We start from the raw sequence: 24441 nt of genomic DNA on the forward strand, positions 1-24441 counted from the left end.
AATCAATAAGAAAAATCAAAGAGGCAAATACAAATCACATATGATATAGCTAAGCCTAGGGAAACCTCGGTGATATATATGAAGCTTAGTCATCGTGAACAACTATGAATGTGAATCAATTGAACTTGAATCATGATTCGATTGAACATCGACGAAGGCAAACTTGTTATCAATGAGGATCGAGCTTCTGACATGATGAAACATGAGTGATAAACAAGGTATGAGAAATGAGAGTCAAAGAGGTGAAAAACGAGTCTCGTTTCTCTAAGAGTTGAATGTGGAAGAGGTCGAGTATTTTACTTTTGAGGGACTGATGGTTTTGTTTTATTAGGGCTCTATAAAGGGAATATTCGAGAGTGAAAAATGGGAAAAACCAAAATGTGCAACAATTTTCTATTTCAACTTTTTTTTCTTCCTAACATGGGAACCCCATAAAATATTCGAGAGTGAATTACGTGATGTTATATTAGACCTAACCACGATTTCTAAGATGGTATTAGAGTCTCCTTCCATATCCATTGGGCCACCCACCATTTATGTCCGTTGAACCCTTTTTCAAATTTTTTGGCAAACTGTGTTTCAACTCCGGTTTGCCACTCCTTCACTATCGTGTCAATTTTCAGCATTGAAATTCATCATGAACCACCCCAGTCACACTGCCACCTCTAATTCCGATTACTTTTTTGAAAACCGACTTCACCATCTGAATCGCAATCCCAAATCTAACCGACCACCACAATCTTTGCCGCCAGAAACCACCTACGCGCCAGCACACGCCACCCCATTGTTCGACACGTTAACCCACATGCCCCTCTATGTATCGTGCGTGAGAGCACGTCCGACCGTCTTTCCGCTTTCACCTTGATTCTAGATCTGGTCTCTGTTTTCAGTTTTGATCCATGGAAATACATGCTTTTGTTCAAATAGCTCGTTTTTCATCGATTCACACACTTTTTTCTTCTCTTAACTGATCATCATGTCTCACACTTCTACTTCCATCACTTCGGAAACTACCAAAAGTACCGTCTTTGATGTTAACAAAAGTATATTTATCAACTATGTCACATCTCCCCTTTCGGTTGAAAAATTGAACGGGCCAAATTACGATAGTTGGTTTGGTGACATAAAATTGTGGGTTAAAGGTATAAAATACGAAGACCATCTCACTAAATCGATTGACCGGGTACCTTCAAGCAAGAAATCAACGTGGAAGAAGATTGATGCTCAACTGCGTAGTGTCATTAAGTCAACACTTCATCTAGACATCAAACCGATCTTCCGTCCTCATGTCACATGTGAGTCAGTTTAGAGTTAGGCTAAAAAGTTCTATACCAATGACATACAACGTCCCTATGGAGTATGTCACCGAATGATGAACATCATTCATTCAAAGACAATAGATGACTCTCGTACCATGTTGAATATGAGAGAAAAGGAAGACATATGATGAAAACCTTATAACTGAATAACACTACGGAAGGTCTGTTATATAGGAGTTAAGTAGTTTAGAGAGTAAGTTAGAATATATTTACAGAAGGAATGTTAATTCTACATAATATTCTATGTTAAATAACTTATAGAGAGTAAGTTAGATTATATTTACAACATAAATATAATTATTTACTATATTTATTTAAAATTTCAACACTTATAATAGTGACCATATGTATATATAAGACCGGAGGTAGTACAAGTTTTATTATTAAAATCAACAAAACTAATAATTTTTTTAAGAACTAAGCACAACTTGAATGTGACATTGATTCGAAGACGGAGAAAGTATCAAATACTCCATCATATATTTCCCACACCCCTAATTGTAAAACCAATTACAAAAATTTGTTTGTCCTAGATACGAGACATTTTATAAATTATTAGATTCATTTATTACACATTTTTTAATTAGGTTAAATATGTTTTTGATTCTTATAAATATGTTAACTTTTTCTTTTAGTCCCCAAAATTTATTATTTTACCAAAATGAAAAGTTAGTATATTTATAAAGACTAAAAACATATTTAACCCTTCTAAATATAAGCTTATTAATACTATTAAATTGTTTTGAAAGGCTATAAAATAAGGGAACTTCTACAGTACACCTGTAAATTAATGTGTACCGGTACGGCGGTACTCATACTTAAAAAATCTTTAAATTAACTATTAGTTTTATGGAATAAAGAGCTATTTGTTGATATTTATATTTTAGAAAATGTCATTTCATAAAAAAAAAACATCATTTCATTGTTTATAAAAGTAATACTATTTTTTTTTACATTTTATTGTAAAAAATAATCAAAATTCTCTATTATGAGTACTAAAAATTTAGAAAAATTAAATTTTATTTCGTTGACGTTTTTGGTAAATAAGATTTAATTATTATAATTATAGGTGATAGAAAATAATTTTTCTTTTCAAAAAATAACACATTTAACTACTAATTTATTGATTTGGTATATTAATACACTCAAATTTTTTAGTTTATTTAGCATAAAATAAATATTCTAGTCTTTCTCAGCAAGCAAGCATGCTTAGAAAAAGAAAGTGCGGGCCCTACCTGAAAGTAATCTTTCCTACAGTATATGTATATCTGTTCTGCCAAACGAAAGAAACTTTCTCTTTCTTGGTATTTCTCTCAAACAAAACAGGCAAATAATGAGAGTTTTACGAGTAAGATAAGACAAAAGGTCAAAGGCTAGCACTGAATGTATATATACCATAATAGTGAATGAACCAGGAGCAAAAATGTGGGAAAATTCAACGTCAAACCCAATGAGAAGCACGCAAGTACAACATAACATTTGTTTTTTCTTTTTCCATGTAGTTACCATTCTCCTTCCTTTTTTACACGTACAAAGTACAACACCTTTGTCTCTGTCTCAAACTACCTATCACACTGAACTGGTACGCCATTTATTACCATATTTACATGAAATCTTTTTCATCCTCTTCAATCTTATCTGTTTATGTTTCTGCTTTTGTAGAAAATTGCTAAATACTATGGGGGAAGACAAGTCAACCATTGCTAAAGATGTCACTGAAGTAAGTTACTATGTTTATATAATCAACATCACTCTTTTTTTTTTTTTTTTTTTTTTTTTACATATGTTGATATACTTTTATTTATTTATTGAAATGTACAGTTGATTGGTAAAACTCCACTGGTGTATCTCAACCATGTTGTGGATGGTTGTGTTGCACAAATTGCTGCAAAGCTAGAAATGATGGAACCTTGCTCTAGTGTCAAAGACAGGTATATAGATTTCTTCTTTCTGATAATTTTTTTGATAAATATAGTATTAGTTGCATATGAAACAAAATTAGTTTTGTACTGTTTAATGTAGTAAGTTAGTTGTGATTAGTTGTAGTACCTTTACCTTAGGAGCATTATATAAAGTGATCATACACTTATCTGTAATCAACTTCTTCATTAAATCAATTCCAAAATCAATCTTTCTATCATTTATCTTTTTTTTTTTGTTGGTCTCTGCCATGCATCTCAACATCATCAGAAAATTTGCTAGAAAAGTTTCCCTAGGATTCTCTAGATTTTCTGCTTAACTGCAGAAATGTGTTTGACAGTTGACACTGTTGTTTGTATTGTTGATAATGAGATTGATTTCAATTGGTTTAAGTTGGATTTGATTAAGAGATCATTACAATTGGCATAGTGGAACATAAAATTGTGGTGTTGAAGTTGCATTATTAATATCTATGACTTAATTCTGTTTCATGCCAAAAGATTATTCTAATTCCTGAATGTTTGTGTTTTTTTTTTTTTGAGTAGGCAAATGTTAGTAAGTTAGTGGTTACATTAGTTTTCAGGGATTTCACTTTGGACTACACTGGTGTCTGTTAGCTCACCAACCAAACTACCTACGTGGGACTTGAATATTTTTTTGTTGCTATATAATTCTTTCATTTGATGCAGGATAGGATATAGCATGATTGCAGATGCTGAGGAGAAAGGACTCATTAGACCGCAAGAAGTTAGTTTTCCTTGATATTTAATTCATGATGTACATACTCTTACACATTGCATTAAAGCTTCCTTCTATTACTCTTTTGACCAACTTTAGTAGCCGCATTAAGAATAACGTCATTCAATTTAAATTGAGAGTCATTATCACTCTCAAATTTTAAATCGTATACTTAGATTGGTTTTGTGTGGTACTTAGACCATTGATTATCAAATAAGAGATGAATTCACAAGGTTAATAATTTCTGTTGTTCCTTTTGCAGAGTGTCCTCATTGAGCCTACTAGTGGAAACACCGGTATTGGTTTGGCATTCATGGCAGCTGCTAAGGGTTATAAACTTATTATAACCATGCCTGCTTCAATGAGTCTTGAGAGAAGAACCATTCTTCGCGCATTTGGTGCTGAGTTAGTTCTCACAGATCCAGCTAAAGGCATGAAAGGAGCTGTTCAGAAAGCCGAAGAGATACTAGCAAAGACTCCCAATGCTTACATTCTTCAGCAATTTGAAAATCCTGCAAACCCAAAGGTGTTAGTCGTGTCAATGTGTTGTTTTTAGAGAATCACTTGGTTGAAGTGAATTAACTAACTCATTCTCTTCCACCTACTTTTAGGTTCACTATGAAACTACTGGACCAGAGATCTGGAAAAGCTCTGGTGGGAAAGTTGATGCCCTTGTTTCTGGTATAGGAACCGGAGGTACAGTAACAGGTGCTGGAAAATATTTGAAAGAGCAGAACCCTGATATTAAGGTTAGGATTATGATTCTTTAACTGTATAACATTACCTTCTATAAATTTCTAGGCATGTTTCTTTTGCAAGTTTTTATGTTTTCTAATATTCTTTGTTTTGCTTACAATTTTTATTTTGTCCTTAGCTATATGGTGTCGAACCACTTGAAAGTCCAGTATTGTCTGGAGGGAAACCTGGTGAGCCTTCCTTCTTATTATTTATCACTATTGCAAGCTTCATTCATATCATTGATCTTAAGTTCCCTAATGCACATTGAGGAAAAGTATCACCTTTACCGATAGTATCACCTGCTGACAGTTTATGTGCCTTGACGAATCAAATGTGCAAATACCGTCACCGATTGTTACTGCCTCGATGATTATATGCACTTGTACATAATATGCCCACTTGATGAGTACTTGTAAAATCATGGATTCTGATTTCTGTGTGTTACTTACTACAGAATCAGTAGTAAGCAAATCAATACCATTTTGCTTGGATATCAAAATTGTATCGATTATGATTTTCTTCTCACCTTTGCTTTGTTATATCCAACAAGAAGAAAAAGTTGTATTAACTTTTCACTGTTCATTTTGTACATTGCTTTGTAATTTGTATGACTGTAGTGAGACTTATTAAATGACTTCCCTCTTCTTCTTCTTCTATATGTATCATTCCCCTGATAAATGCATGATATTTTCCATGTACAAGGCCCTCATAAGATCCAAGGAATTGGTGCTGGCTTCATTCCTGGTGTTCTGGACGTTGGTTTGCTTGATGAAGTAATCCAAGTAAGGCATGAATCTTTTGATGATTATATATATTCACTTAAATAAATATATTTTTATATAAAAATATGATGTACCCATTGTACTCCCTTCAATAATAAATTTTAAGTAAAAAGAAATGTAGCTGTCCTTTTGGTTAATTTATGAGTATGCAGGCTATTGCTTTGTCTTTATTCCCTCTCTTCTTGGTGACGCCACATTATGAAAGTTCAAGCACGTACTATTCATTGTTGGGAAAGATGGAAGTACATTAATTCATTTACTATGAAGAAGCGTGTTCTACTTGTTTAATATTCGCCAAATATCTGTATAATCTATTAGTTCTATGCGCTATAGTCCATAGATAAATGACAACTCTTATTTTTGTGTTTTGTGTAGATATCCAGCGAAGAAGCTATTGAAACTGCTAAACTTCTTGCATTAAAAGAAGGTTTGCTGGTAAGTTATCATCTTTTGTTAATTGCATAATTTGAACTATCTTTCCATTTTCTAATGATATATTGTTTTTACCAATGAACTTGTATTGCAGGTGGGGATATCATCTGGTGCTGCCGCAGCCGCTGCAATTAAGGTTGCAAAGAAGCCGGAAAATGTTGGAAAACTCATCGTTGTAAGTTTGTTATTTGATTATCTGGTATGATATTCTTCTAAAGATAGCTTAAATATAATAATATCAACTGAATCATGTGCTGGAGTGCATAATTGGCCATATTAGAGTTTATCTCATTCAATATCACTAAAATTATTATATTGTTGCACTAACGAGCTCACCGGATACCTATATAGGTTGTTTTCCCGAGCTTTGGAGAGCGTTATCTATCATCTGTGCTCTTTGAATCTGTAAAACGAGAAGCGGAGAGCATGATCTTCGATCATTGAACTGTCACATAGTGTAAAACAATTTGAATGAATTTTTTGCTTCTCAAATTTGAAGTGGGATGGGAGCCAATGGTAGCATCTCATGTTGCAGTTTGTGTTTGGCATAGATATCAGATATGCCTTTTACACATGCATCTGAATAATAATATGCTTTTCTGTTATTATCTTTGTAAATTCAAATTCATTGATGTTGTCATAAGTTTGTGTTTGAAATAATGAGAAATAAAGTCTGAAGTGTTAACCAAAGATATACATTATCATATAAAAAACAGGAACCGTGTTGTTTAAACACAAGATTTGGGAGTTGGGACAACTTATACGTCTATGTCTATTTGTCACTTACTTTTTATCTTATGCACCTCATACGGATTTAAAAAATACATAAAAAACAAAGAGACCTCGTATTTGGTGTCCACTTTTGATGTTGAAACATGATTACTCTAAATAAAAATGAAGAAATCTCACATTCATCTTGAGAAAATTTGAATTTTTAAAAATTAGAGACTATATTCTCAGATGTTGAAATGAACAAGACAACTATTATTTTATTTTAGGTTTTTAATAAATATTTTGTTAACAAAAAAAAAGCAGTGCTTATGGACAAAGAAAGTCCTGTATACTGCATGATTATGTTTAGAAGTGTTCAGTTTTATAATTAATATAGGGGTACTAATCCTTTCATTTCTCAAAAGCAATAGAAATGTCTATTACTATAGTTTTTGAGTGAATTAAAGATATATAAATACGCATATTTATAAATTAGCAAAATTAATTGGACATATATACTTTTTAACAAGAAATTGGACACATATATTTCAAAGCTATAATAAAAATTTGGCAGAGATGATATCAAACTTCGTCTTCAGAATAAAGACTAAAAAAGATTTTTTTTTTTAAAAAGTTTTAACTTGTTCATGTGTTATCTCGTTACTAAAAAAAAAATTGTTACCTCATTATTTTTTGAAAAAAAGGAATATCTAATCCTAATAGCTTTTTATTTTAAAGTCAAAAATGTTTTTCTTTTTTAAAATCCTAAACAAACACTTAAAAATGACAAATGTGCGATTTTTTTAATAAAAATAGATTTAAAAAAAAAATAATTAAAACAATATCTTAATCTTTAATAATATTTTAATTATCAGAATGTGTTTCATGGACACAAAATGTATCCTCTACATGCACATCTTCACGAGAATTTAAGGACAGTTAGTTAGAAAGACAGCGTATTAAAAGTAGGATATTCCTTACCAAAAACAAAAAATAGGTAAAGATAGAGAAGAGCAGGTATATTAGTAATTTCATTCATAGGAGAATCCAAAAAAATCACAAAAATGACAGCAACATTTATCCACAAAACATGATAATAGTAGCTTTTGGATCTTAAGGAAAGTCAACCTGGAAATTCCTGGTAATAATCCTAAACTGTCAAAAGACATGCAACTGATTAAGTTGGACCCGGCTCTCCTATTTCTCATTGTTTTGTCTTTTATGTGAGATGTTATATATGGTTTTTAATAGCTTTTGTGTTTTGAAAGATTTTGCAGGCTTTCTTCATCAGATAACATGGAGCAACACTTTGCAATCAAGAAGGATGTCACTCAAGTATTATTTTCTCTCAATTACTATTTTTTTATTTTTTCCTATCATTTATATCTTCACTGTCTTATTCACCTATGGTTGCAATATTTTTTCTCTTATGTTTATTCTTTTAAAATAATAATGATAATAATTTTGTTGTTTTTCATTGTGAAGTTAATAGGGAACACACCATTGGTATATCTAAACAACATAACAGAAGGATGTGTAGCTCGTATTGCTGCTAAGCTAGAATACTTGCAATCCTGCTGTAGTGTTAAAGATAGGTATGTAAATGGAATAATTTCACAAACTTGAACTGTTTTAATATTGTTAGGTTTTAAGATTCTTAGTAAGAAATTAAGAATTTGTAATGATAATATTGTTTTTCTCACTTAGGATATCGTTGAGCATGATTGAAGATGCTGAGAGTAAAGGCCTCATTACTCCTGGAAAGGTAATTAGTCAAATTAGATATCTAAGTTTTCCACCTGAGCTTGTAAGGTTAGGGCTGTCAGACTCCGATACTATATTAAAGTTTTATTTTGAACTTAACTCATCATTCAAAAATTGGTTGGTAAGGTAAAGAATGTCACTCTTTATAAACTCTTTTAAGTCAGTCTTGTTTATTTTCAATGTGTAACTTGAGTTTTTCCCGATACTCAAACTTGTAATAGTATGGACAATTGTGTTGTTCAAATTTCATTACCACGTCTGATTGGGATTTTCCAATGTTATTGCTTATAATGTTGAAGTAGGCATGTTATGATGTTAAACCACCTATAGTATTGTTCATATTGTTGAATTTAAAAATCCAAGTAAGTTTAATCTTTTTAAACAATGTTTGTATAAAGACTGTTCTTGTTGAGCCAACAAGTGGTAACACTGGCATAGGATTGGCGTCGATAGCAGCAATGAGGGGCTATAAACTTTTAGTGACTATGCCAGCTACTATGAGTCTTGAAAGAAAAATTATACTGCGAGCTTTCGGAGCCGAGGTATATTTGACAGACCCTGCCAAAGGAATTGATGGTGTTTTTCAGAAAGCAGACGAGCTATTAGCGAAGACGCCTAATAGTTATAAGCTCAATCAGTTTGAAAACTCTGCCAATCCAAAGGTGTTATCACAGTTCATATTTTCTAATTTGGTTGTTTGGTGGGAAAAAAATTGTAACCAATTAATTTGTCGTTGTTTTAGATTCATTACGAGACCACTGGCCCTGAGATTTGGAAAGACTCTGGAGGGAGAGTTGATGCTTTGGTTGCAGGAATAGGAACTGGGGGAACAGTAACAGGTACTGGGAAGTTCCTTAAGGAGAAAAATCCAGATATCAAGGTATGAATATGTGAACAAGTTTTCTTACTATTAGTATTTATATTTATGCCAACTTTATGATTTATGTTGCTTTTCCCCTTATAGGTGTATGGTGTAGAACCAACTGAAAGTGCAGTTCTGAATGGAGGAAAGCCAGGTGATTTTATGATTTTGTGTATTTCTTTCTGGTCTTCTATTGCTAATTTCAGTGTATGTGAATCTTAATGTATTCTTGGAAGAATAAAAGTCAAGAAAGAAATTCAAGACTCATTTGTAATATTATTTTAATCAATGTATCACAAAATATAGACGCAAGTTTGTTGTATGCGATGAACGAGAGAGTTGGAACCTAGTCCCAATTTGTTGTATGTAACTATGTAGGAGAAGGGCGGACTTATTTTTCTTTTCGAAATTAAGAAAGCTATAAAATATTTCTAAAAGTAAATTTAGCGGGATTGAAATGTTATATGATTATATATTGTATTTTTCTTTCAATATATATTTTTTTTTTAAATCTCGGGTATATATAGTAAAATATTGACTTAGCCCTCCAAAACTCTTCCCTCCAAAATCCTCCAAAACACTCGATCCAAACATAAAAGGTTTATACTTTATCCTCTAAGGACTGTTTGAGGTATATGCCTATTTCATGAGAAACATTAGAGTTATTCTATCAAAATTGGCTAGGAGAAAACATGAAATACAGGCAGCCCTTTTATAGACATCTGCAAGTGTTTTGGCATTTGGACAAATCCTGTTAGATTGCTGACTTGACTGTTTTCTGGAACTTAAAAGCTGCACTCAGCCCTCTGGTTTATCATTGACTTTGCTTTTAATCTAGCTACCAAATATTCTTGTTATTCGTTTAAATTGTTATAATTTGTTTAGATGTCATATATTAGTGTCAGAATTTTATTCGTTAATAGTCAGGCACAACCATTTGTAGCAGTTTACTGATTGATTTTTCCATTTCAACACATTTCAACCATTTGTGACAGTTTACTGATTGATTTTTCTATTTGAACACATTTCAAAGGCAAACACCTAATCCAAGGGATCGGTGCTGGTATCGTTCCCCCTATCCTGGAAGTTGATCTCCTAGATGAAGTTATTCAGGTTGCTCTCAATACTAATACATTGGCATTCAATTATAATTTTTTTTCTAGAGTCTGGTCTTTTCCTTCATATAAAATGAGACTCTCTTTTGTTTCTTTTTCGGGCCTACATGAAACCTGCATAATTTGTTAACAAGATTTATTAATTAAACATAGAGACAAAAAAGAATTAGAAGATGACAATGTGGAATATTAACTCTTAATATTTGATTCTTCTAATTTCTGTAATATACAAAGTGTTTCCAATACTGGCTGCTAATACAAGGGATTGTTTTGACCAACAAGGTTCTGTGAATTACAGGTTTCAGGTGAAGAAGCTATAGAAACTGCTAAGCTGCTTGCCTCGAAAGAAGGTTTACTGGTATGGCATGATAACTTGTGATTCTTCTTATTGGCTTTGCAATAATTTTCCTTCAGTTTTTTGTTATATAAAAACTCTGCAAATATGCTTATTATTTATTTTTTTTGAAGGAAAATATGCTTATTATTATTTGAGTTTAATGAATATACATTGACAGTATACAAATTTTTTAGAGTTGTCCAATCATATCTCACCGTAATGTCACTTTGATAGGAATCTGAATTTAGAAAGAAAAAATAAACTGTATTATTGATTGAAAATAGATATATTACAGAAGGAACCCCAATGTAACCCCATAGCAAAAGCTCCTCAGAAAAGAGACATTTATCTGCAAAATAATGAGTGACCTTATCTTTACATCATCCTTCCCCCTATAATCACGTTCCTCTCGCAATTAACTGCCACATCATCAATAATTTCCTAACTTCGCTGGCAAGCCCATTTGTTGGGCTTAGGCCCTAAGCCCAAACCTATGTCCTAACATACTTTCTAAAATATTTTAACAAATATGATTCAATAGTTGTATAAAAATATTTTATATTATTAGTGCATATCTGTTAAACTTTTAGAATTTTTCATACTGATTATATGAATGTCTTTTGCAGATGGGGATTTCATCAGGTGCTGCAACAGCAGCAGCAATAAAATTAGGGAAGAGACCAGAAAATGCAGGAAAGCTCATTGTTGTAAGTTTAAAATCCTTAATAAGTTTATTCCACACATAGTTAAGATGATTATGATATATGACTTCTACAAATATTATTTCCTTATGTTTCCTTGTGAGTATTACTTAATGTCAATGTTGAATAATTCTGAATTGTTGTTGTGCAGGTGATTTTTCCCAGTTTTGGAGAGCGATACTTATCTTCACCACTTTTTGAATCCATCAGACATGAAGCTGAACAAATGACATTTGACTGAAGTGGATAAATAGATGAAATTAGCAATCGTTCTCATTCTAGCTCTACTGTCACAACTGTGGTCTATAATATAAGTTGAAGTTGAACATCGATTGATCAACACTTTGTTAAATTATAGCGTTTGGAAAGACAGTTCAATAAGTGTCCATGCAGACATAAACTTTAAATAAAATTGCTTTAAATATAGTCATATATTTCTTATAACTACGTTATTGCTGTTAGACACAAAAGGTAGTATTTCAACTAAAACTTCTCCATTCACACGAGTAAGGATCAAATGAACCATTACCTTTTGATCAGGATTGGACCTAGATTGACAGCTGGAGAGACAACATTGTGATTAAGGATTGTGGCAGCTCCATAGAGGGAGTGATGTACTACAAACACTCCGAAGATCAAGTGGGTTTATGATTGAGGGTATGGGATTTTTAGGGTTTAGAGAATGTGTATCTTAACCTGAGTCATGTGTTAGCATTTATAGGATGGAGACTAGGCTTTCCTTAGGAAAATCCATCAATTTGCCAGCTGTCTTAGGAGGCAGCTATTGATGGATCAACGTGTGATGAGCATCGTAGAATATTGCGTCTTTGGAACAATTTCCCCCCAAGCCTAGTACAGAACAATTGCCCCTTAAGCCTAGTCCCATAGCATAGTCCGTAATGAAATGTTTCCTTAGCGTGTTGGGATCATGCCCAGTCTAGAATATTTGACCCCAAGCCGTTAATTGAATAAGTCAGGGATCAACTTGAGTTCGGAACACTTCTTTGGGTTCGAGCACCACCTTGAACTGGTGTTAACTGTTAAGTTCTTGTGGGGTCGGGCTCCGGTACAATATTTTTTGATAGAGCCAGATGTCAAGGGGTTCGTTATTGACTTTATGGTTAGTTCCAAAATAACTTCGGTATTTTTTTTGGTGATGGATTTGATTTAGACAACTAAAAAGTTTCCTTGAATTTGATTTAGACAACAAAGATTATTTGATTCTCTCTTATCTCTACATCTCAATATATTTTGGTTAATTTTATAGCACTATATACATAAAATAGTATTTTAGGAACAAAAAATGAACAAATTAAAGACACTATCATAATTCCCATGTGCAACCTCCTTAAGCATTTTTTTATAAAAATAACTTTAAAGTGTGATTTTTAATTTAAGATGGTTAAAAGTGTCCTTAACCGGTGCCCGGGGCACTAGTTAACATTTCCATTTGTTTAATTATAAGAATGGGGAATATTGATCTTTTAATAGGGATGCTAATTGAGAAGAAAACAAAATAGGGATGTTAACCGGGTGTATTTGAATGGAGGGTTTAGGAGGCTAGTCTGGGGGGTTTATTTATCATTTTTAAATTACGAACACTATAAAATATTTTTTAAAAAGTTAACATATTAACATGATAAACGATCATATAATACTTCAATCACACTTGATATATTTTAAAAAAACATGTTAGCTATCTTTCTTGATTGCACACCTAATTTATGTTAAAATATTTTTCCATAATACATGATAGCTTTTGGTCTTTCGTCAAAAAAGATAGTTTTTGGATGTTAGCTAAAGCCGAAAAGAATAATAATTCTTCAAATACACACAATCACACACGGTCAAGCTGAAACAATGTCTAGTTTTTCAACAATCTAAAACTGTCATTAAGTGAAGTTTGGCTTGGTACTACATCATTTCCAATCTCCTTGTTCTAAGTTTTATGTGTCCAATATATTCACATGTTACTATATATGATGCTTTATTTTGCTAGTGATTCTATAAGGCTCAACTACACAATCAAGCTTTTGCAGGCCTTCTTCATCAGATAACATGGAGCCACAATGTGCAATCAAGAAAGATGTCACTGAAGTAATATTTTATCACCACTGTCTTATCCTATCATGGTTGCAGTGTTTTTCTTTATCTCTATGTTTATTTTTTTTTATAATAGTAATAATTTTGTTGTTTGGTTGATTGTGAAGTTAATAGGGAACACACCATTGGTATATCTAAACAACATTACAGAAGGGTGTGTAGCTCGTATTGCTGCTAAGCTAGAGTACTTGCAATCTTGCTGCAGTGTCAAAGATAGGCATGGAATTCGAATTCGTCTATTTCACAAACTAGAGCTGTATTTAAATTGTAAGGTTTTAAGACTTTTAATTAAGAATTTGTAGTGATAATCTTTTTTTTCTCACGCAGGATAGCATTGAGCATGATTGAAGATGCTGAGAATAAAGGTCTCATTACTCCTGGAAAGGTAGTTACTAATTTGTCAAGTTTGATAACTAGGGTCTTATACCATATTAGGTTTTTTTACTTGGTTTAACTATTCCTTATAAAATTTGTTGGTAAAGTGGGGGATGCCACTCATTGCATTATTGATTGATCTGAATGATCTCAAAGTACATCATATCTATCTATTTATCTATATATACAAAATGAGAATGCACTAGGTGACTTGTTTAGCAAGTTACTGGTTGTAACTGTAAAGATTGTAGATCTATGTGGATGGTTTTGATGTTAGAAAGTCTGCTGGAGTTGACAGCGATGGACGACGGTATTTGGCCAAAAATCGAAAAAGCTGAAAGGTGGTGCTGTTGGCGCAAATGCCGCCGCCAGCAACCGCAGTGAATCACAGAGACAGGTCATAAAATCATAACCTGCTCTGATGCCATGTACACAGAAATACAATTTCTACAGTAACTAACTCCCAACCGTCTCATAACTAACTAGAACCAGCTAACTAACTTCAGTTAAGTAGTTATAAGAGTAGGATCATAAGCTTCATCTGGTTGAATGGAAGATTGTGAGGTGTCATTCTCTAATAACCCTTGATAGACTCTTTTAAAGTCTCATTTGTTTTCAACTTAGGACTTGGAATTTTCCCGATACCTAAATCTGTAATAGTAATAGTAAAGCAATGGACAATTGTTATTTAAATTTCATTACTGCGTTTAATTGAGATTTTCATTTTGCAATGTTATTGCTTATAATGTTAAAGTGTGTCTGTTCAGCCACATATAGTATTGTTCCTATCGTTGAATGTATGATCTAAGTGAGGTTAATCTTTTTAAACAATGGTTGTATAAAGAGTGTTCTTGTTGAGCCAACAAGTGGTAACACCGGCATTGGATTGGCGTCGATAGCAGCAATGAGGGGCTATAAACTTTTAGTGTCATTGCCATTTTATGTGAGTCTTGAGAGAAGAATTCTACTCAGAGCTTTTGGAGCTGAGGTATATCTAACAGATCCTGCCAAAGGAATAGATGGTGTTTTTGAGAAAGCGGAAGAGCTATTAGAGAAGACGCCTAATAGTTATATGTTCAATCAATTTGAAAATCCTGCCAATCCGAAGGTATTGTCATTATTTATATTTCCTAATATGGTTTATGAATTGGAAAAAAAACTGAGCCAATTAATTGGTCGTTACTTTTAGATTCATTATGAGACCACTGGCCCTGAGATTTGGAGAGACACTGGAGGGAGAATTGATGCTTTGGTTGCAGGGATAGGAACTGGAGGAACAATAACAGGTGTTGGGAAGTTCCTTAAGGAGAAAAACCCAGAGATCAAGGTATGAATAGTTAACAAGTTTTCTTACTCTTTATTTACATTTATGCTAACTTTATGATTTATGTTGCTTTCCCCCTATAGGTGTATGGTGTTGAACCAACTGAAAGTCCAGTTCTGAATGGAGGAAAGTCAGGTGCTTATATGATTCTGAGTATTTCTTTCTGGTCTTCAGTCTTCTAATGCTAATTGCAGTGTATGTGAATGTCGTTGTATCACAAATTCACAATATAAAATGTCCAAATTTTCCAGTAGTCTAGAGACTATAGATTTTTGTTCTTCATTTGAATTGTTATATTTAGTTTTTTGTTTCTCTGTCAAATATAATTGTCCGAATTTCATTCTTTAATATTTAAGCAAGTGCTTGATCAGCCACTTGAGGCTGTTTACTGATTGCTTTTACCATTTGTAAACATTTCAAAGGCAATCATCGAATCCAAGGGATCGGTGCTGGTATCATTCCTCCTGTTCTGGAAGTTGATCTCCTAGATGAAGTTATTCAGGTAGCTCGCAACACTAATACATTAGTATTCAATTATCAATTTCAATATAGAATATGATATTTTCCTTCATTTCAAATGAGACTATCTTTTCTTTCTTTTTTTCCCAAGTGAAACCTGCATAATTTGTTAATATATAACACAAAATTTATTAATTAAACATAGAGACAAAAAAAAAACTAGAAGATGACAGTGAGGAATATTAACAATGTTTCCAATACTAGCTGCAAATATAAGGGATTCTGTTTTGACCAACAAGGTTCTGTGAATTACAGGTTTCAAGTGAAGAAGCTATAGAAACTGCTAAGCTGCTTGCCTTGAAAGAAGGTTTACTGGTATGGCATGACTGATAACTTGTGATTCTTGTTATTGACTTTGCAGTAATTTTCCTTCAGTTTTGTGTTATATAAAACTATGCAAATATACTAATTACTATGATCTTATTTTTCCTCCTCCCAACTAACTGTCACGCCGTCAGTAATCATGTTAGGTTTACCGGTGCCTAACATACTAAAGTATTTCAACAAATCTATAAATAGTGCGATATGATTTGATAACCGCGTAAAAAAATTACTTTATAACTGAATATCTGTTAAACTCTTATTATTTGTCCGGCTAATTATATATGAATGCCTTTTGCAGATGGGAATTTCATCAGGAGCTGCTGCAGCAGCTGCAATAAAACTAGGGAAGAGACCAGAAAATGCAGGAAAGCTCATTGTTGTAAGTTTACAATCCTTAATAAGTTTATTCCACACAGACTTATAATATGATTATGGCTTATGACTTATATACAAGCATTATTACTTAATGTTGTGCAGGTGGTTTTTCCTAGTTCTGGAGAGCGTTACTTATCTTCAATACTTTTTGAGTCTCTCAGGCATGAAGCTGAACAAATGACATTTGATTGAAATGCATAACTAGTCATTCTCATTCAACCTCTACAAGTCACAAGTTGTCGTCTAAAATAAATTGAACTGCGTTTTGATCAACACTTTGTTGAATAATAACGTTTGGAATCAAATGAACAATTACTTTGAATTTTGTAATAAATTGTAATGAAATCAACCCTTGCATTAGTTGATTTTAGGCTTTGAAATAGCTTATTTTCTTAAGCTTCAATTTCTAGCTCAATTTTATCGCTTTAGTGAAAAAGGAATATCTGTTTTTTTTAAACTTTAATTTATATATTTTGTGTTGTTCGGACATGATGGGGAGTATGAGAGGTCATCACTGAGTCAAGAGTAACCACACAAGTGAGTTGAACACTACATCTTAACCATAAACCTAAAACATTAGGTTTATGAGTTATTTCATTTATATGTTGTTCAACATTCACTTTTCTATTTATAGTTGGACTTCTAACTCACACTTGACACACAAAAATTCTCCCCTTCAAGTGTGTGTTTGTTCTTCCATTCATCTAGATATGTTCCCCATCAAGAAAGTGTTTTTTATCCACTCATTTGCATGTTGTTGCTCCATCAACTGGACACGCCATTTCACCACCATTGTTGGAATGACTTTTGATGTAAGGAGTTGGTGCAAGTCGGTACTTACAGCTGAGTTGGACAACAAGTGTGAGAAACTAGATTTAAGAGTTTCAATGAAACAGTTTATTGATAAATGAAGAGAAAGAAACAAAAATAGAGAATGCTATTTTTGGGAATGTGATTTGTGTATTATTCAAATGAATAGAATGTACAATGTGTTACACAAATCAAGATTAATGGTGTATTCTCAACAGTATTGTCTCTTAATTAGAAACTATTGAAGTTAAGATTAATGGTGAAGATAGAACACTATCACCCATATGGTCATTCCATCATCTCATGAGTATACCAAACATGGATAAATTCCGCTCGAAAAAATGGAAGAAGTGTCTAGATGAATTTGCCTATGTACCTTCAAGAGGTATTTAAAATTGAACCAACCCAAACAAAACGCATTTAGTTTGGATTACAACAAAACACTTATTAATTTAAGATAAAAAAAGTATAACATCAAAACATTTATTGTATTGTATACGCAAGAGTCCGAGCACAAATATGAATTTTCCACTTATTCATCTTGATAAAATTGACATAGAGTTGGGTGACATTGGCCAATCACAATGCTTGTGAAAGAGAGAGAAACACAAATATTGTGACATTGTGATTGGTCAATGCCACCAATGTCACCCAACTCTATGTCACCCAAGTACTATCCGTAAAATTGTAACCATCATACTACTTGACCAGAAAAAAAAAAAAAAAAACTTATACTTCAGTTTTTGAAATATACAAGTCCTCTTCTGACAATAGTTATCATTTTACATGTTTTAGTTTTAGTCCCCAAAACTAAAAAATTCAAAACAGTTTCAAAAACTGTAATTTTAGAAAATAGTGTAGCAAAAAAGTTTTTAATTTTCAAGTTTTTAAAAACAAAAAAAGTATTTTTGGGAAGTGTAGACTCTAAATTTTTTCTTCTCAAAAGACAGTGTAAGCATATGCTCCAACATTCCAATACATATGTCCGTCCCTTCCGTCAAAAAAAAGACAGCTTTGGGATGTTAGGTAAAGCCGAATAGTATAATAACTCTTCAAATACACACAGTCACACACGGTTAAGCTGAAACTGTTCTGGTTTTGCAACATTCCGAAACTGTCATTGAACACGTACAAGTGATAGTGAAGTTTGTCTTGTTAGTACAACATTAATTCATAATCTTCTTATTATTGAGATGTTACTATATATATATGATGCTTCTTTTACTAGTGCTTTCTAAAAGAAACTACATAATCAAGCTTTTGCAGGCCTTCTTCATCGGATAATATGGTGCCACAGTTTGCAATCAAGAAGGATGTCACTGAAGTAATATTTTTTAGAGCACTTATTTTTGTACACACTTCATTTTCTTTATTTCATGCGCTCGTTCTACACATTATTTTCTTTCTATTTATCTCTTCCTATCACATCATAATATTTTTATATTTATCACTTCACTCTATTTATTTCTTTCTGTCTAGTGGTGGATTGAAGTTTGAGTGTATAAGAATCATTTTGCTATTTTTTTTTTTTATAATTACTCCGATTTTTTATATAAGCAAAAAAAGAATCATGCTAACTTGGTATCCTAAGAGTATCAAGGGCATGATTTTTTTTAACGTCAAAAAAATTGAATACACAATTTTTTTCAAAATAATATTTTTATATCAATTAAGAGCACTCTTTAGTATTTTTGTTAAGAAAATTAGTTAGTGTTTTTTTTTTTTTACAAAAGAAAATTAGTTAGTTAAACAACACTAGCATTTTTGTTCCATGATATTAAGAAAAGTAGCATTTTAGTACAGTGGAGCTAGCTAAGTTTTCCTTATATATTATAAGGTCACAAAGGTTGTTGATACAATCAACAGAATCTCTTGACAATGTCTTTTGGGTAAACAATTAGGTGTATCGTCTTTTTTAATGAGTGCCACTTAAACATCAACTTCAATAAAAACATTTACCGTTAAAAAAAAAATAATTCAAAGCCATATAACTTTTTAATATTAGTTATTTTCTACCTTTTATCGTCACGTTTTTATCCTGTATTTTTTTTTTTTTTTTTTAGTTTAGTAAAATAATACTATCGGTGTTGATTATAAATAAATATAAATAATTAAATTTCACACTTATTAAGAAATTAGTTTCATAAAAAAACTAGTTAAATACAATCAATCTTCTTGATCTCTCATAAAAAAATAGTGCATTATCTAAAATGCTCTTCGTAGAAACTTGTTTTATGAAAACAAAAGAATCAAAAGTAGTTTATATTTGCATATACTTAAAACAAAAAATATGAGATTTTTTGTTGTTCTTATATACAAGAATAATTTTGTTGTTTTTCATTGTGAAGTTAATAGGGAACACACCATTGGTATATCTTAACAACATTACAGAAGGGTGTGTAGCTCGTATTGCTGCTAAGCTAGAATACTTGCAATCCTGCTGCAGTGTCAAAGATAGGCATGGAATTCTATTATTTCACAAACTAAAACTGTTTTGAAATTGTTAAGTTTTAAGATTCTTAATAAGAAATTAAGAATTTGTATTGATAATCTTGTTTTTCGCACTCAGGATAGCATTGAGCATGATTGAAGATGCCGAAAATAAAGGCTTCATTACTCCTGCAAAGGTATATTACTGATCAATCATGTTTGATAACTAGGTTCTCTTTCCCGGACTCATAAAACTCGTAAGATGATGAGTTTTAGTCTATCATAGATCCATTCAACTATTTTTCAAAGACACTCACCATGTGATGTCCAATACTCATTGATCAAAATATGAAAATTTCGGAACCCATCAAGATACCATTCAACCAATGTTTAGTAAATCAATAGAGTGCCAAGACTTATAAATAAAATTTCTAACACTGGACAATTGTGTTATTCAAATTTCATTATCGCATTTAATTGAGATTTTCATCTTGCAATGTTATTGCTTATAATGTTGAAGTCTATTTGTTCAACCACATATAGTATTGTTCATGTTGTGGAATGTACAATCTAAGTAAGTTTAATCTTTTTAAACAATGATTGTATAAAGACTGTTCTTATTGAGGCTACGAGTGGCAACACCGGCATAGGATTGGCATCGATCGCAGCACTGAGAGGCTATAAACTTTTAGTAACTATGCCATCTTTTGTGAGTCTTGAGAGAAAAATTATATTGTGCGCTTTCGGAGCCGAGGTATATCTGACAGACCCTGCCAAAGGAGTTGACGGAGTTTTTGAAAAGGCATACGAGCTATTAGCAAAGACACCTAATAGTTATATGCTCAATCAATTTGAAAATCCTGTCAATCCAAAGGTATTTTCATAATTCATATTGCCTAATTTGGTTGATAGGTTGAAAAAAGTTTAGTCGATTAATTTGTCAATTTTTAGACTCATTATGAGACCACAGGCCCTGAGATTTGGAGAGACACTGGAGAGAGAATTGATGCTTTGGTTGCAGGGATAGGAACTGGGGGAACAATAACAGGTGCTGGGAAGTTCCTCAAGGAGAGAAACTTAGATATCAAGGTTAATTTGTTTACCTTGTATACTTTTTGTGTTGGGAGTGAATATGTGAACAAGTTTTCTTAGTTCATGCTATATACTTTATGATCTATGTAAATTTCCCCCCCTAGGTGTATGGTGTAGAACCAACTGAAAGTGCAATTCTGAATGGAGGAAAGCCAGGTCATTTTACTATTCTGAATTGTTATAATTTTTGTTGCTGTTTAGATCTCATAAAAAATGTCACATGTTATATTCTTTTGATATTCAAGCAAGTTTTTAGACAACAACTTGAGGCCATTTATTGAATGAATTTTTCATTTGCACCAATTTCAAAGGCAAACACCTAGTCCAAGGGATCGGTACTGGCGTCGTTCCCCCTGTCCTGGATCTTGATCTCCTAGATGAAGTTATTCAGGTAGCTTGCAACACTAATACACTGGTATTCAATTATCATTAATTTTAATCCATAAACTTATCATTAATTTCTATCCTAAGTAAGAACAATATGCTTGCTGAACTTTTGAACTGATACTTGTTTGCGCATAATCTAAGTAATTAAATCAAGCCTAAATGTAGCTCTTCACTATTATCGCTTTCTCATACTATTTGACACTTGAAAGTTGTTTTTCGCAATCGTATCCAAATCTTGAAAAGCTTTGTCTCACCAGGTCACGCACATATATTATATGAATAGTTGAGTTCAATAGTGACATGAGGATATTAATTCTGAATCTTTCATTCTTAAAAGTTGGGGAATGTATAAACAGTGTTTCCAATACTAGCTGTAAATACAATGGATTCTGTTTTGACCAACAAGGTTTTGTGAACTATAGGTTTCAAGTGAAGAAGCTATAGAAACTGCTAAGCTGCTTGCTTTGAAAGAAGGTTTACTGGTATGACATATGATAACTTGTGATTCTTGTTATTGGCTTTGCATTAATTTCCCTTCAGTTATTTGTTATATAAAAACTCTGCAAATATGTAACCACAAATATGCATCTTATTAATATTATTTGAGTTTAATGGATATGCATCGGGGCCATTGGCACTACAAAAAATTTACGCTGTCATCCAATCATATCTCACTTTTATGTTACTTTCTAAAATATTTTACAGTATCCGTGCATATACGTTAAACTCTTATTACTTTTCATGTTGATTATGTGAATGTCTTTTGCAGATGGGAATTTCATCAGGAGCTGCAGCAGCAGCTGCCATAAAATTAGGAAGAGACAAGAAAATGCAGGAAAGCTCATTGTTGTAAGTTTACAAGCCTTAGTATGTTTATTCGACGCAGAATTATAAGATGATTATAATCTATGACTTGTACAAATAATGCTGCTACTTCATGTTTGCTGTGAATAGCAGATTAATACTTAATGTCAATGTTGAATAATTCAAAATCGTTGTTGGGCAGGTGGTTTTTCCTAGTTTCGGAGAGCGTTACTTATCTTCACCACTTTTTGAATCCATCAGGCGTGAAGCTGAAGAAATGACATTTGACTGAAGTGCATGAATAGCTAAAATAACTAGTCATTCTCATTCAAGCTGTGGTCTAAAATAAGTTGAACAACATTTTGATTAACACTTTGTGAATGACAATGTTTGGAGTTTGGACAGACAGTTCAATAAGTGTCCATGCAGACATGAATTTTGAATGAACCATTACTTTTAACGGTGATTGGTCTCGAATTACTTGTTAGGCACAAAAGATAGATTCTTCTATTTCAACCAAATTTTCTCTGCAAGAGTAAGGAGAAAACTTACAAAAATTAATATGATATTTTTCAAAATCAGCAATATCATATAATTCTGAAGAAGAAGAAAAAATCATCAATATCATTATATATGCTCATTAAGTTTGGGAATGATATGTATCATTCTAGTAGACCTTGTTAGTATGTTCACTCGGATCGTTGGAGTCCAACAACAACAATAACTCATAGGGGTGTTCCTATTTTTTTATGATGGTTGATGATTATTCTAGAAGAGTATGAGTTCACATTTTAAAACATAAAAGTGACACCTTTAAAATTTTAAAGAATGACAACCTCTTAGACAATAAATATAAGAACCGAAAGTGTTGAGATGTATGCTTTAGGAGTTGGATTGCCCAAGAGTTTTCGGGGTGAAGTTGTTAGTAGTACAACATTTTTTATCAGCAGACGTCCATCAACATGTATAAACTTCAAGGCATCTATGGAAGTTTGGAGTGGGAATCCGACAAACTGTTGATGGACAATTCGACAAGTGAACCGAATCGAACAAGTAATAAGGTAGTAAGTAAAATCGCCTCCACATGGATTGTTATTTTCTACTCAGCAATAAACTTTATTTAAATAAAAACAATAAAAGGGAGTTTTTCAACAGTTGATTGCACTTGAAATTAAATAGAAATTTAATTTAGAAAGATGACAAGCAATTAGAATTTCCTGAATCCTCTTTATGTTCCAGTTTGGTAATACTAGGTCCTTGTCCAAAAACAATTCAAGGTCTATGTTCACGATATTTAACAAAGTATGCATATTCCAGTTATGCCTCAAGGTCCCATTTACCTAATATAGAACCCTTTTTAGGTGAAAATCATATTATCAAAAACATTATAGACCGTTAAACTAAGCCGCCTAATTAATTTTCCTATGGTTAGGCCAATAACCTTAGTCAATAATATATCTAGACCAAGTTACAAAACCTACTGTTACTAGTGAGCTATAACCTAAAGTTGATTCAAAGTTGATCAAAAGTTCAAAAAATTAAAAACAATATATGTTAAATAAATATCGTTTAAATTTTATTAGAAAATGACATCATAGATTACAAGTTTCAAAATAAAGGTTCATGATTCAATCCTAATCTATGAGAGTTTAGTTACACATAATAACGGTAAACAAAATAATCAAAAGGTAAGAGAAAGATACATGCAAAACTAATAATATATAGGTCTCCAATCTTGTTGCCAAGTCTTGAAAACGCCACTTTAGACAGGGCCGGCCCTAGGCATAGGCCACGAGTGCGACGGCCTAGGGCCCATGCCGGTAGGGGGCCCTAAAAAAAATTTATTGGTCGGGGTGTATATAGTAAGAATTGGTTTTCTGGGGGTTTATATAGTAAAATATTGGCAGGCCCGAAAATTGCATGAAAAGCTGGGTTGCAGTCCGTTATTGTTTTGGCCTTTTTGATGCAATTTGCTATATATACCCCATATGAAACAAATCTTTCTATATACACCCTCCCAAAAAAATTGGCCCTTTGTTTCTAATAATGTGCCAAGAATTTTATTTATATTTTTTGGGGCCCTTTGTTCCTAATAATGTGTCTTACTAATATTAAAAATATATGTGATATTTATTATCCAAAAAATTGGGAGAATTTTCATAACAAAACAAATTATATTTTAGTTGAAAATGGGCCTACTGGAGAAATTAATCTTAATCTTGCCTTGAAAGTATCCAAAATAAATTAATTATATCAATATAGTAATATAAACTTGGTACTTATAGCATATAAAAAGATGAATGATTTATTTGTAGTATAACAAATGAGTTATTGTATCTTAGATTACTCTAAAAAATTTAACACTAATTTTGTTTATCAAGTATTATTGTTGTTATGTGTTTAGCATTGGAGAATTTTGTATCCAAATGTCTAAAATTTAATTAATTACGTGTTGATATACTTTTATTTTTTTGGTTTT

At 32.3% G+C, this 24441-nt stretch overlaps 3 protein-coding genes and 1 pseudogene across 7 annotated transcripts; all 4 read left to right on the forward strand.

The window, feature by feature from the left end:
• Positions 1–2741: 2741 nt before the first annotated feature.
• LOC11410728 (cysteine synthase) lies at positions 2742–6619 on the forward strand. 2 transcript variants are annotated; one of them, XM_003590986.4, is made up of 11 exons: positions 2742–2901; positions 2982–3039; positions 3141–3250; positions 3929–3986; positions 4240–4503; positions 4589–4726; positions 4852–4903; positions 5418–5497; positions 5873–5932; positions 6024–6104; positions 6281–6619. In XM_003590986.4, exons 2-11 carry the CDS (start codon positions 2998–3000, stop codon positions 6371–6373), a joined length of 978 nt encoding a protein of 325 aa, XP_003591034.1. In that variant the 5' UTR covers positions 2742–2901; positions 2982–2997; the 3' UTR covers positions 6374–6619. The 2 variants fall into 2 exon arrangements, with proteins under 2 accessions (XP_003591034.1, XP_039685217.1); XM_039829283.1 differs by lacking the exons at positions 2742–2901; positions 2982–3039 and having other exon boundaries at positions 3934–3986.
• Positions 6620–7632: 1013 nt separating this feature from the next.
• On the forward strand, positions 7633–11863 carry LOC11410729 (cysteine synthase). Of its 4 annotated transcripts, none has more exons than XM_003590987.4 (11): positions 7633–7781; positions 7909–7975; positions 8126–8235; positions 8348–8405; positions 8803–9066; positions 9147–9284; positions 9369–9420; positions 10300–10379; positions 10680–10739; positions 11345–11425; positions 11571–11863. In XM_003590987.4, exons 2-11 carry the CDS (start codon positions 7937–7939, stop codon positions 11658–11660), a joined length of 972 nt encoding a protein of 323 aa, XP_003591035.2. In that variant the 5' UTR covers positions 7633–7781; positions 7909–7936; the 3' UTR covers positions 11661–11863. The 4 variants fall into 4 exon arrangements, with proteins under 4 accessions (XP_003591035.2, XP_024638027.1, XP_024638022.1 ...); XM_024782259.2 differs by having other exon boundaries at positions 7657–7781; positions 7918–7975; XM_024782254.2 differs by lacking the exon at positions 7633–7781 and adding an exon at positions 7793–7821.
• An 838-nt stretch (positions 11864–12701) lies between these two features.
• LOC25484655 (cysteine synthase) lies at positions 12702–16842 on the forward strand. Its single transcript, XM_013613550.3, has 10 exons — positions 12702–13516; positions 13630–13739; positions 13850–13907; positions 14742–15005; positions 15087–15224; positions 15305–15356; positions 15644–15723; positions 15996–16055; positions 16363–16443; positions 16542–16842. The coding sequence occupies exons 1-10, from the start codon at positions 13478–13480 to the stop codon at positions 16629–16631; spliced, it is 972 nt and encodes a 323-aa protein (XP_013469004.1). The 5' UTR covers positions 12702–13477; the 3' UTR covers positions 16632–16842.
• A 1692-nt stretch (positions 16843–18534) lies between these two features.
• On the forward strand, positions 18535–22436 carry LOC11412062 (cysteine synthase-like; annotated as a pseudogene).
• The last annotated feature ends 2005 nt before the right edge of the window (positions 22437–24441 follow it).

The sequence above is a fragment of the Medicago truncatula genome, chromosome 1, assembly GCF_003473485.1.
Source record: "Medicago truncatula cultivar Jemalong A17 chromosome 1, MtrunA17r5.0-ANR, whole genome shotgun sequence".
NCBI classification, from domain to species: Eukaryota; Viridiplantae; Streptophyta; class Magnoliopsida; order Fabales; family Fabaceae; genus Medicago; species Medicago truncatula.

What these genes read in the sequence shown, in the direction of transcription:
- LOC11410729 (XM_024782254.2), top strand. An exon ending in TCAAGAAGGATGTCACTCAA is followed by an intron (nt 7,976 to 8,125) that starts GTATTATTTTCT and finishes TTCATTGTGAAG; the next exon opens with TTAATAGGGAACACACCATT. An exon ending in CCTCGAAAGAAGGTTTACTG is followed by an intron (nt 10,740 to 11,344) that starts GTATGGCATGAT and finishes TGTCTTTTGCAG; the next exon opens with ATGGGGATTTCATCAGGTGC.
- LOC11410728 (XM_003590986.4), top strand. Translation starts at nt 2,998, where the DNA reads ATGGGGGAAGACAAGTCAACCATTGCTAAAGATGTCACTGAA. An exon ending in AGCAGAACCCTGATATTAAG is followed by an intron (nt 4,727 to 4,851) that starts GTTAGGATTATG and finishes TTTTGTCCTTAG; the next exon opens with CTATATGGTGTCGAACCACT. An exon ending in ATTGTCTGGAGGGAAACCTG is followed by an intron (nt 4,904 to 5,417) that starts GTGAGCCTTCCT and finishes TCCATGTACAAG; the next exon opens with GCCCTCATAAGATCCAAGGA.
- LOC25484655 (XM_013613550.3), top strand. Translation starts at nt 13,478, where the DNA reads ATGGAGCCACAATGTGCAATCAAGAAAGATGTCACTGAA. An exon ending in GTCTCATTACTCCTGGAAAG is followed by an intron (nt 13,908 to 14,741) that starts GTAGTTACTAAT and finishes GGTTGTATAAAG; the next exon opens with AGTGTTCTTGTTGAGCCAAC. An exon ending in TCCTAGATGAAGTTATTCAG is followed by an intron (nt 15,724 to 15,995) that starts GTAGCTCGCAAC and finishes TGTGAATTACAG; the next exon opens with GTTTCAAGTGAAGAAGCTAT.